The 13,092-nt window shown below is 40.8% G+C and overlaps 3 protein-coding genes and 1 pseudogene across 3 annotated transcripts in view; 3 read left to right on the forward strand and 1 right to left on the reverse strand.

The window, feature by feature from the left end:
- LOC144638165 (kelch-like protein 11) overlaps positions 1-13,092 on the forward strand; it is a 90,450-nt gene that overhangs the window by 24,901 nt on the left and 52,457 nt on the right. The gene's annotated exons all lie outside the window — the stretch shown is intronic.
- LOC144638155 (kelch-like protein 24) lies at positions 3,051-5,363 on the reverse strand. The gene has a single exon (XM_078497354.1). The coding sequence runs from the start codon at positions 5,348-5,350 to the stop codon at positions 3,608-3,610; it is 1,743 nt and encodes a 580-aa protein (XP_078353480.1). The 5' UTR covers positions 5,351-5,363; the 3' UTR covers positions 3,051-3,607.
- Positions 5,598-8,014, forward strand: LOC144638166 (kelch-like protein 24; annotated as a pseudogene).
- LOC144638158 (kelch-like protein 24) overlaps positions 10,372-13,092 on the forward strand; it is a 3,253-nt gene continuing 532 nt past the window's right edge. Inside the window, exon 1 of the mRNA XM_078497357.1 lies at positions 10,372-13,092. This exon is cut by the window's right edge and continues 532 nt beyond it. Coding sequence (XP_078353483.1) covers positions 10,434-12,170 — 1,737 coding nt within the window. The 5' untranslated portion in view covers positions 10,372-10,433 and the 3' untranslated portion in view covers positions 12,171-13,092.

Here is a 13,092-nt window from a genome sequence, read left to right on the forward strand (position 1 = left end):
TACTTGCGTCTCCGTTTGAACAGGACTTTTGTGCACTTGTGCTGACTTGCGTTCACTTTGGTGATCAAATTTGCACCAAGTTTTCACCGTTTGGCCAACCAGCGAAAGTCAACGCAAGTCTTGTACTGTCAAGTACTGAATTGCAGCGCGCGCAGTAGCATCGAAATGGCTTTTTTGACGAGTTGCGTGCAGTTGTGAGTAAACTGGCGATTCCGTTTGGCCAGCCGACGCAAGTTTGTACGCAAGTTCAACTCGCGATTATAACACAAAGATTTACAGGGTGGTTACCGTTTGGCCAGGGCTTCAGCGATCAGGTTTAAGAGATGTTGAATTTCCATAAAAACACTACTATTTCTTAAATGTTTACTTACCGACAGCGGATCGAAGGTGCGAGTATACACAAGTGTGACTTTTTTCAATGCTAGCGCGCGTGCTCAAGATCGTCACGTGTCACACCATTCTCGTTCCCAGAAACTCCGCGTCTACTTGTCAGTAACAAGGAGGATCAAGGGCTCTGGGAACGAGATTGGTTGTTTGAATATTGATTTAAAGGGACTATGTCACGGATTTTACCAGATGTTTGAACCGCCCGAATTTATATTTGTGTCGAAGGAAACCTAAAAGTAATAGTCCATTTTTATTACAAAATTGCTATATTAGAGCACTGAAACTGTTAACGAGCATCTTTGACTGAGAATGACTCGGATGGAAACGGATTGCAATTTGAAAAAATTAGGCAAACGTTTTCAAGTTATTTCCGTGCGTCTTCGAAATATCGATATTTATAGCCGTATCTTGGTTTCTACCCGCAAATTAAAATCACAGATTCTTTTAGATGTTGAAAGATAATGTTTATTTAGGGTTAGGTTGCCTACCACTAATTTCAGAACAGTTTAGGCCAAAAATCTGCGAAATCCCTGTGACATAGTCCCTTTAAATGTCCCCAAGAACTGAACCACGAGGACTTAAAATTACGTAAGTGTTATTGTACACTACCAAAGCAAACAATAAACGCAAGTATGCGTGACCAATTAAAAGAAAGGGCAAAAATTGAAACTATAAAAGAATAATAAATATAAGAATCGCGCTAAAAGTTTAAAGTCACTCGGATGTTTAAAACGTTTCCTCCTTGCATTTTATAGCTTTTAAATCCTTTTATTGTTGTAAATATTATTTCTTGTCCGTTGTACACATATTATATAGCTTATATACATAATTGTTGGAAAGCGCCTCGCATGGGTTCTTGCGTCCCGTTCGCGCTCTCCCCTTTGAGAAATGTTTTGTCTTTGTATTAAGGTGGCTGGTAACGGTTTCCAGCACTTTTCAGCTCTTATACTTTGACGGGTCAGTACTACAAATCTTTATCAATTGATGCTACAATATTGGTGTCAAATTAATGCCCAATGATTGGTGAATATTTTGTAGTTATTTTCATGACGTCACTGGTTACTATAGCAACAGTATAACTTGTTAAAAACACCCTTAATTTTGGTTCTAAGTGCTTACAACTCAAAAACGAGCTCGGTGACCTCCATTTTTTATTATGGAACATTGATCAGCATGTTTAGATACAACTTTCTGCAAAGTTAAAAAAATACTACGAAGCGGTTTGAGAGCCACGTTAAAATTTTGAAAATTTAAGGTGGCTCTGAATCCGCTTTGTAGAATAAAGACAATAGACAATAGAGTGTTTCTGTCTCGGAACTATCGGTCTGATAGTTGCCCCGCGGAAATTTGATGTTCTTAAAACAAATATTAGCCCGAGAAGCGAAGCTTCGAGGGCTAATATGCTAGTTTTTGTTCCTCGACAGAAACACTCCATTGTTAAAATAGTGTCTCTCTATGGATGAACACTATATCGTTTTTATTGCTCACAACTAAATTTTCTTCCGCGCGCCTATTCGAAAACGGCATCGTGAATTATTTTTTACTTTTCAGGATAAAACACTCAATTGAAAGCCAAAATTTAACAAACGAAACAAAACCAGACAAGAAACCCGCTAAATGCATGCGCAGTGAATTTGTTTTTTTTTTGTCTGCAGGCACGCTTGTTAACAAAAAATTTCACGGGCGGGCACTATCCATCCGGGCAGTTTCCTCGGACGGACACTATTGTCTGATACCCGTCGTCCGATTTTGTACCACGTGATGTGTTTTGTCCAATGAGCGCGCGCGAAAATTAATCGGTGGGTTATAATTATACCTTTTCGTTTGGTCTCGCCATGGATATTTTGGCTCGACTGCGTCTCGCCAAAATACGAACCATGCATGGCTCGACCAAACTCGCCTGATATGCTACCGAAGCGTACCAAAAAGGTACGATTAGGTATTTACCGTACTCAAATTCAGCCAAAAATCCGGTTATATTTATCGCTCTGTTGAAGCCATGCTTGCAAGGTACGTACTGCAGATCATCATCATTACTTTGTTTACCCTCGGATTTGAAGAGTAGCTTATATAGCTAATATCTCCGAGCATTTCACAGTAAGCACAGTACAACGGGCAAAGACCAGACCACAACACCGGGAACTCCATGCGCTACTCTTTACGATAAGTGTGTGGGTTCTTTTACGTCCCCTGCTGACCATAATACTGAAGATGCAGGAGACGGGGCCTACGGTTTATCGTCCTTATCAGAGAAGACTAGAATATCTAACCATTTGCAGATGTAAATGCAAAGGCAGCATATTCTCCTCAGTTATTTTAAGACCCTGAGTGTTGGTCCGTCTGGGACTCGAGCCCGAGACCTCCCGCACTGTAGTCCGTCGCTCTACCAACTGAGCTAACCGGTCGGCGGTGTTGTGTTGACTTGGTCTTCAACACTTTTATCAAGTTCTTCTTCTGCCTTTTTTTCCACTCGTTTGTTTAGAGTTTCATTCTCTAAATTTTTAAAATCAAAATTAAGCGAAAAATTTGGAAATTCCGACTCCATTATTTCAGTCTGAATGTCTCAGTACTCGTCGGCAAACATCACGCAATTGGCGAGCGCGCTCAAGTTTAGTTTTGGCGGGAAAGTTTTTCTCTTTTTACGACCGCTTAACACCGCTAAATTTAAATTACGAAGTTCTGTTTTATTGGTAAAACCTCTTTTCAATTCATCGTACAGTAATACTACTTTACTTCAAAGTGACCGTGATATCGTGGCATATCAGGTCAGTGACTTGATATCGTAGGATATCAGGACAGTAGGGTACGGTAAAACACTATAAAGTCTCATGACTGCAGTGTATAAGTTTAGAGGAACAAATGCACGCCCTTTTTCATCCTTCGCTGCTATGTACAATAATTTTCTTAACAGGTTTCTCATAATTTTGCAATAGGCCTTATCTATGATTATGTCTGTTGCTCAAAATATAATTCATCCCCAAGCCTCACTGTGGGTATTCAACTGGTTTCTGCTTCTTCGGGAACTCGTTTATGTTAAAATTTATGAATTTACACTTTGAAAGTGATGCTTGGGGGTGAAATTAACTAATCTGACGAAACATGTAAGGGCTATTCAAGGGGTTTCAGGATGAGTGGCTCCTACAGTTTGGTTGTACAGGTTGTACAAATGTCGGTGATTACGGTGCGTATTTTGGTGATGCCGGCACAAATATCAGTGATGCTAGTCAAATAAACCGAAACCCATATCGTCTTCCTCGACAATCCAAAGTTTATCCAGTACTCCTTTGGAGAGCTTCAGTACACAGCAAGTGAATGTATCTTCACTTTGGTTGGAGATCACTTTCACTGGTATGGTTGTCACATCGATCCACTTGTCCTCTGTATGGTCATAACATTCAACACTCAATCCGCTTTGAGAGTCTCTTGTGCCACCCAACACATAGAGTTTTTTGTTCAGACACACCATACTACCATAGAGGCGACCACCATTCAAACTTCCAATAAACTGCCATTCGTTTGTAGAGACATTGTACATCTCACATGTTGTCAACCACATTGCCCACAGTCCCACGCTATGTCTTCCTCCAGCAACAAAAATCTTTCCTTGGGTAGCCACACCAAAAGCCTCGCCTCTCTCTTGTTGCATGTCTGCAATTTCCTCCCATTTGTTTTCCACGGTGTCGAATCTCTCTGCTTTCGTAACGTACTTCGACTCCTGTGACGGCTTGCCACCGAGAACATAAAAACAATTACCAGCCGCAACAACACAAGCCTCTTCTCTACAGCCCTCGTGAGATGACAAAACTGTCTGCCATGAACACAACTCCACACTGTACCTTTTGATCGTTGATGTGTCGTCTTCAATCTCGACTTCAATGGCATAGATTTCTCCTCTAACGACAGCCACCATAGCAGAATTTGTGGACAAGTCCAAAGTAGCCCAGCCATTGAAAACGGGATCATATCGCTCTGCCTTACCATATTGAGGGAAGGTGTACAACTGATCACGGAATTTCATCGTCTGGGTTTTCTGGTTTTTCTCTGACAACCCGTCTGGCAAGCGCTTCCACTCATCTTTCTCTGGGAGATAACAAAAAGTGTATTTCCCACCACAAGCTACAATGGCGCGTGTTTCAAGCCCCTTTCTCGGTAACTGCGGCAGATCATCATCTTCACTTGCAAAGGTAGTCAGCTTTATAGCATCTGAGGTCAGCCTGTAACAACCAGAATTCTCACGCACGAGTTCATTTGTCACGACATCAAGCAAATAGTCACGCGATAGGAAAACCAGCCGTACGTGACGAAACAATTCTTCGAACGTTGCCTTTCGCTCACTCTTGTTGTGTTCAAACCACTTTAATATGATTTGAAAAACATCGGCTTCGACTGCAACAGAAATCTCATCACTTGAAATCCACCTCTCGACTTCCTTCGCTTCCAAGTTTAAGAATTCATCCATTTCTGCTACAGAGACGAAGTTTGCGTGGATGAACTTCCTGGTGTTGGCCAAAAGTTCGTCACACTGATATTTCTCAGCGAAATAAAAGGTTGAAATACAGTTTGATTGGGATATTTGTCCTTCTAAAAATCGGCCAGAAACCGTTTTCAAGCCAGGAATGAGCAGATAGTTAGCTGTAGCAACAAGATCTTCAGAATTCTCCTGAGTGATCTCGACACTTCCTGTGTAGATGAACTGCAAAACATCTTCCATTACAGACCCCGAAATCTCTTCGAACCGCACTATTCCGTCTCGATTCTCTTTCATGTCGCTCTGAAGAAGCTTGTGAAAGAACGGGCTTGCTGCGGAGAGCACATTTCTGTGAGCCTTGAACTCTTTCTCATCTTTCGTCACCAAAGTTACGTCGCACAAATGATCTTGTTTTCGCTGCATGTTGAGCCGCTTTGTCAATTCAACACAGAAAGCAGCTTGCTCTGTAACATAGATAGGCTGTAGATCTTCCATGCTCCAAAGAATAGTCGTATACTCCAAAGAATAGTGAAAATTTAGGCTCAAACCGTCTAGCCGCTTAAAATTAGATGGAGAAATTGAAGCGAAAGTTCGAGAAGAGAAGGTATCTCATCAGGAGGGCTACTCCTGATGACGTCATCTCTGGATTAGTTCCCAGTGTCCTCTTCCTCTTCCGCTATCGATTTTGATGATATCTAGCCTGAGCGAGACAGTTCAAAAGGAGTCTATATATTACGGTAATAAGGCTATTCACTGGAGTATGGGAGATCTACAGCCTATCTCTGCTGCCGAACAAGCTTCATTCTGTGTAGAATTGGCGAAGCAGCTCAACATGCAGCGAAAACACGATCATTTATGCGACGTAACTTTGGTGACGAAAGATGACAAAGAGTTCAGGGCTCATAGAAATGTGCTTTCCGCAGCAAGCCCGTTCTTTCACAAGCTTCTTCAGAGCGACATGAAAGAGAATCGAGAAGGAATTGTTCGGTTCGAAGAGATTTCGGGGTCTGTAATGGAAGATGTTTTGCAGTTCATCTACACAGGAAGTGTCGAGATCACTCAAGAGAACTCTAAAGATCTTATCGCTACAGCGAACTATCTTCTCATTCCTGGCTTGAAAACAGTTTCTGGGCGATTTCTAGAAGGACAAATGATCAAATCAAACTGTATTTCAACCTTGTATTTCGCTGAGAAATACCAGTGTGACGAACTTATCGCTAACAGCAGGAAGTTTATCCACGCGAACTTCGCCTCTGTAGCGGAAATGGATGAATTCTTAAACTTGGAAGCGAAGGAAGTTGAGAGGTGGATTTCGAGCGACGAGATTTCTGTTCCAGACGAGGCAGATGTTTTTAGAATCATATTAAAGTGGGTTGAACAAGACGCGAGCAATCGGAAATCAGCGTTTGAAGAATTGTTTCGTCACGTGCAACTGGTTTTCATATCGCGTGACTACTTGCTTGATGTCGTGACAAGAATTTTGGGTGTTTAAGGTTGGTTTCAGATGCTATAAAGCTGAGTAGCTGTTCAAGTGAAAGTGATCTTCCGCGACCGCCTAGAAAAGGGATTGAAACACGCGCCATTGTAGCTTGTGGGGGAAAAAACACTTTTTGTTATCTCCCGGAGAAAGACGAGTGGAAACGATTGCCAAATGGGTTGTCAGAGGATCGCAACTGTAAAACCCAGATGATAAATTTTCGCGATCAGTTGTACACCTTTCACTACGGCAAAGCAGAGAGATTTGATCCCGTTTTTAATGGCTGGTCTTCTTTGGACTTGTCCGCCCCTTCTGCTGTGGTGACTGTCGTTAAAGGAGAAATCTATGCTATTGAAGTCGACACATCAACGAAAAAATCCACCATTAAATTATACAATGTGGAGTTGTGTTCATGGCAGACCGTTCTTTCATCTCACAAGGGCTGCAGGCAAGACTCTTGTGTTGTTGCAGCTGGTAATCATCTGTATGTTTTCGGTGGAAAGCAGCCACAGACACGGGAATACGTTGCGAAAGCTGAGAGATTTGATACTGTGGAAAACAAATGGGAGGAAATTACTGACATGCAACAAGCGAGAGGCTGTGCTTTTGGTGTGGCCACTCAAGGAAAGATTTTTGTTGCCGGAGGAAAAGACAGAGAGAGATATATGTCAAAAACATGTGAGATGTACAGTATTTCAAGAAACGAATGGCAGTTAATTGCAAGCTTGAATGTTAATCGTGAATGGGGCAGTATGGTTTCTCTGAAGGGAACACTCTATGTGCTGGGTGGCACATGGAGCTTTTCACGAAATGATTTGAGTGTTGAATGCTATGATGACGCTACAGAGGACAAATGGATTAAGAAGACAACCATTCCAGTGAAAAGCATCTCCAAAGATAATGATGATACATTCACCGGGTGTGCACTGAAACTCTCCAAAGGAGTACTGGACAAAGCTTACGTTGTGAAACTAAAAGAATAGTCCCGCAGTTGTTTGGCATTGTTATGTTTAAATGAAAAAGATGCCGGAAGCTAACAGTTAAAGATGAGCTGTAAACATGGTAAACGTTACTACCTCGGTTTAACGATTTTGATAGATTTTAAAGCAAAGTTTCATTTCAAGTTAACCATTTTCCGACATTAATTTACAGTAGAAGTAAGTTTTATATCATTCAAATTCACTCAAAATCTTTTTTCTTTGATTTAAGAGATGTGTAAATTCTCATACAAATTACAAACACTATTATTTCGAAAGTGACTACTTGCTGACAGATCGATGATATTAAGTGACCTTCAGCTCAAAGTAGCAGTACGAGTATGAGCGTAACTTTTTTAAACCTCGCGTGTGCTGTGTCCAAGATCGTCACGTGTCACACAATTCTCGTTCCCAGAACCTCCGCGTCTCCTTGGCAGTGACACTGGATGATCAAAGGCTCTGGAAACGAGATTGGTTGTTTGAATATCGATTTGAATGGTCCTAATAACTGAGCCACGAAGTCTTAGAAGTAAATAAGTGTTCTAGTACACTACCAAAGCAAAATGATCGTAGGTTTGCGTGACAAAGAGAACAAAAAAGAGGGGACTATAAAAATCAAGCGTGAACTTATAAGATAATACACGCAAGATGATTTAAATGGTGTAAACATTTAATTAACAAAACCGTGCGAGAAAATATAACAGTTTTAGCATTCATGGCGCCGTAATTTTATCCTTTTATGAAAGAGAAACTTATAAGATTGGATTGTAATGTCAGTTATGTTTAATTTAGTCATATTTTAGCTTTCTTTGATTCTACACTGTAAGAATCATCGTGTTAAAATAAAGTGATTCCATTTGAAATGAAGTGAATAGTGAAGGTTATCCATTATCCATTTTAGCAACGTAAATAAAAATAAGCAAGTCTACATCAGGGCTTCAGGATGGGATGCTAGTCCATGGCAGGGTTAACCCCAGATTCGCCGGTACCCATTTATACACATGGGTGGAGACAGGCACTATGAGAGTAAAGTGTCTTGCCCAAGAACAAGTTAGTGACCCCAGGCAGGACTCGAACCCAGACTGCTCGATCCCCCGGGGGGGGGGGGGTACCCAAAAAAGTTTTGTACGGGGAGGCTCCGCCCCGAGCTCTTACCCCTTACCCTTTTATATACCATTTTGCCAGAAATTGAACCCCTTTCGTATACCATTTAATGAAAAAAGGTACCCCTTTCATATACCTGAAAATCATGGTATAGACTAAAAACATGGCGTTTTCTTCTCACTTTCAAGTAGCGCTTAATACATTGAAATAATACAGCCATAAATTGCATCTGTTCGAAATATTTGAATAAAAGGCGCTTTCAAAAACCTAAATGACAGATTTCCATACCCTTTCGTATACCTAAACTTGTGAAATCCCTACCCTTTTATATACCTGAAGCCTGAAAAAGGTACCCCTTTCGGGCGGAGCCTCCCCGTATAGGCCATTATAGGGAGTACCCCCCGGGCTCGATCCGTAGTCCAGTGCACTTACCATTAGACCGTATGCGCTTTCTTACCGTGGCAACCATGGCGGGAGAAGGTTGGTGGCAAACCAGTTAACAAAATATTTCCCTCTACAGTACTTGTTTCTTGTCGGTTGATGGAAATTTCGGTAGTTTCAACGTATCTTTTTTAATGAAGGATTTAATTTCAGCATTTAACCACATCTTGCAAGGTACGTTATTTCTACGGAACGAAAAAACGGATGAACGCTTTGCACGTAGCCTGCGAACACAGACGTATTTCCGGCTGTCGTTTCTTTTCGGCGGAGAGAAACGACAGCCGGAAATACGTCTGTGTTCGCAGGCTACTTTGCCACACGCGAACAATCTTTAAAAATTACTTCAAGTTTTAAATTTACGGCATGGGACGTCAGTTTTAGCTTCGAATTCTTTAATGTAATCCGACAGTCTGATTGTCCGTATGTGTACTGAACGTGAGACAAGTCCATATGTCTTAATAAAAGCAAAAGATAAATTGCAGAGAGAATCAAAATTCCTACAACCAGTACCTTCGATGCTTCCTTTCAAGAGTTACGTCCCTGGGACAAGTTTCCTCCCCCCTTCCCCCCGTTACGGTTAACGGTTAATTATTGCCATTACGGTTAACAGAAGTTAAATATTAATTTCCATTGTTTTTTAAAGTCAAAAATTAATTTCCATTAATGAAAAACACTTTTTAGGTCTTTAATAGACCATTCTGGGACGATGAAGTGATCAATTCTGTTTTATTATCTAACTACTGATCGATTTTTTACGGTTAACATAATTTACGGCTAAGGGTTAAAATTTTCCAATTTTTACGCCTAACGGTTACATTTTTTGCCGTTTTACGGCTAACGGTTAAGCCCATTGAGACCCTCAAAGCCGTGTTCGTTTTTACTTTATAAATCTGTAAATGTCATAGAAGAAAACACCGTAAAATTCCAAAAATACGCCTTGCACTCATATTTGCTCAATGTCCCTTTTAGGTGGGCTTATTTTTGGGTGGGCTCAATATACGGGAGAGAGGGGAGGGAAGGGGGTTATTTTCGGATGAAAATTTGCGTTTCAAAAATCGTTGGGTTTCTATTTGGACGGAAAACTGTCTGAAATGTTTTTGTTGCTTTCAAGAATACCAAATGGCCAAAATCTCTAAAAAAACGATATAAAACCCAAAACAGGACCTACAGCCCTGAAACAAATATTACAGGTCGCTGAACAACGAAAAATATAAACGAAGCTCTACAATTAATAGGGACTTATAAATAGTTATAATCGGAAAAGTTATGTTGTATGTTTCCTTATCAAAGAGCTATAACTAATTATAAGCCCATGAGCTCATAGTCGGGAGGACGTTTTTTCGGAAGAATGTTTGCGTCAGAGATTTTGGGAGCTTATTTCTCTAATTTTGCGGTACCAAAAAAATAATAAAAAAATAAAACACTGAGAAATACCGGTAGATCCACTCGTGATGACGTCAACTCTGAATTCGTTCCCAGTGTCCTCTTCCTCTTCCGCTTTCGATTTTTGACGACATCTCTGAACGACACGGTTCAAAAGCAGTCTATATTTCGCGGTAATAAGGTTATTCTCTGGAGTATGGAAGATCTGCAGCCTATCTCTGCTGCCAAACAAGCTGCTTTCTGTGTGGAATTGACAAAGCGGCTCAACATGCTGCGAAAACAAGATCATTTATGCGACGTAACTCTGGTGACTAAAGATGAGAAAGAGTTCAAGGCTCATAGAAATGTGCTCTCCGCAGCAAGCCCGTTCTTTCACAAGCTTCTTCAGAGCGACATGAAAGAGAATCGAGAAGGAATTGCTCGGTTCGAGGAGATTTCGGGGTCTGTAATGGAAGATGTTTTGGAGTTCATCTACACAGGAAGTGTCGAGATCACACAAGAGAATTCTGAAGATCTAATTGCTACAGCGAACTATCTGCTCATCCCGGGCTTGAAAACCGTTTCTGGGCGATTTCTAGAAGGACAGATGACCAGATCAAACTGTATTTCAACCTTTTATTTCGCTGAGAAATACCAGTGTGACGAACTCGTCGCTAACAGCAGGAAGTTCATCCACGCGAACTTCGCCTCTGTAGCAGAAATGGATGAATTCTTAAACTTGGAAGCGAAGGAAGTCGAGAGGTGGATTTCAAATGATGAGATTTCTGTTGCATTCGAAGAAGATGTTTTTCAAATCATATTAAAGTGGGTTGAACAAAACAAGAGCGAGCGAAAAGCAACTTTTGAAGAATTGTTTCGTCACGTACGGCTGGTTTTCCTATCGCGTGACTATTTACTCCATGTCGTGACAAATGAACTCGTGCGTGAGAATTTTGCTTCTTTAAAGCTGGCCTCAGATGCTATAAAACTGACTACCTTTGCAAGTGAAGACGATGATCTGCCTCAGTCACCGAGAAAAGGACTTGAAACACGTGTCATTGTAGCTTGTGGAGGGAAATACACTTTTTGTTATCTCCCGGAGAAAGATGAGTGGAAGCGTTTGGCAGACGGGCTGTCAGAGAATCGGAACTATCAAACCAACTATGATACCCAGATGTTAAACTTTTGTGATCAGTTGTACACCTTTCCTTACAGGTACTATGGTAAGGCAGAGAGATACGATCCCGTTTTTAATGGTTGGTCTACTTTGGACCTGTACACTGGTTCTGCTGTGACTGTCGTTAAAGGAGAAATCTATGCTATTGAAGTCGACACATCAACGAAAAAGACCACTATCAAAAGATACAATACGTGGTCGTGTTCATGGCAGACAGTTCTGTCATCTCACGAGGGCTACAGGCATGACCCTTGTGTTGTTGCGGCTGGTAATCATCTGTATGTTCTCGGTGGGATGCCGCCACAGCAATCGAAATACGTTACGAAAGCAGAGAGATTCGACGTAGTGGAAAACAAATGGCAGGAAATTGCAGATATGCAACAAGCTAGAGGCTGTGGTTTTGGTGTGGCCACTCAAGAAAAGATTTTTGTTGCCGGGGGAAGACAGGGTGAGGTATATTATGCATCGTGGTTGACAGCATGTGAGATGTACAATATTTCAACAAACGAATGGCAGTCTATTGCAAGCTTGACTGTTTATCGTGCACGTGCCAGTATGGTGTGTCTGAAGGGAACACTCTATGTGCTGGGTGGCACAAATAACAGTTCAATAAGTGAATTGAGTGTTGAATGCTATGACCCTACAGAGGACAAATGGATCAAGAAAACAACCATACCAGTGAAAATGATCTCCAACCAGAGTAAAGATATATTCTCTGGCTGTGCACTGAAGCTCTCCAAAGGAGTACTGGACAAAGTTTGCGTTGTTAAAGAATAGTTTTGTAAGGATAACGCAAAAAAGAGAGAAGACTGGGAAAAGGAAACGAATCCTGTTATTAACATTCGCTCGCGTTTTGAAACACAATTACCTTATTACATGAAATTTTCGCGACACGTTAATTTCGCGAATTTCGCGATTCCAAAAAAATCGCGAAATTAAAGTGACGCGAACAATAAGTGTCGCGAACATAACATGACGCGAAAATTAAGTGACTCACATTGTGTCAATAATCAAGAAGAAATAAGTTGAGTACCACTGAAAGAAGGAATTATCAATCTAAATGGATGTTGTCGTCAATGGACTCAAGAACAATAACTCACGTACAAGTATGACCTATTTGTAGACATTGCGAGAACTGCTCTGTTGTTGCTACTGCCGAGACTTAGTCCCGCCCTTGCGTTTTTTTTTAATTTTGATGTTATTTTTCCTTTGAAGAGGTTTTATTTAAAATAATATTGCCAATGAAATGTAAATTGTGTCTTACTCAAAAACGCGAAATTAAAGTGATTCAAGATACAAAATTTTCGCAAAATCGCGAAATTTAACTTTCGCGAAATATGCGCACCTCAAAATCGCGAAATTAACGTGTCGCGAAAATTTCATGTAATAAGGTAACTGTTTTGGAAAAAGTTGCATTTAATCCTTGGTCCCAAGGGAAATAGTTACCTCATGTGGTTTGCTCAATATGAGAGTCTGTCTGTTAACTTCAATTTCGCGTTTAAAAGATGAATTTGACAGTTAATTAAACATTTGCTGTAAAACGTTTTCATACTACCTTGGAAAACGATTTTCATACAATTGACAGTAAAGTTTCATGTCGAGTTTCATTTCATTTTTCGAGATTATGTAAATTAACTGTAGAATGAATTAACATTAGCTTTTACATTTACATGTTTACGGCAACGCGTCGAGTATGTTT

The sequence above is a fragment of the Oculina patagonica genome, chromosome 14, assembly GCF_052425735.1.
Source record: "Oculina patagonica isolate OP01 chromosome 14, crgOcupat, whole genome shotgun sequence".
Lineage (NCBI taxonomy): Eukaryota > Metazoa > Cnidaria > Anthozoa > Scleractinia > Oculinidae > Oculina > Oculina patagonica.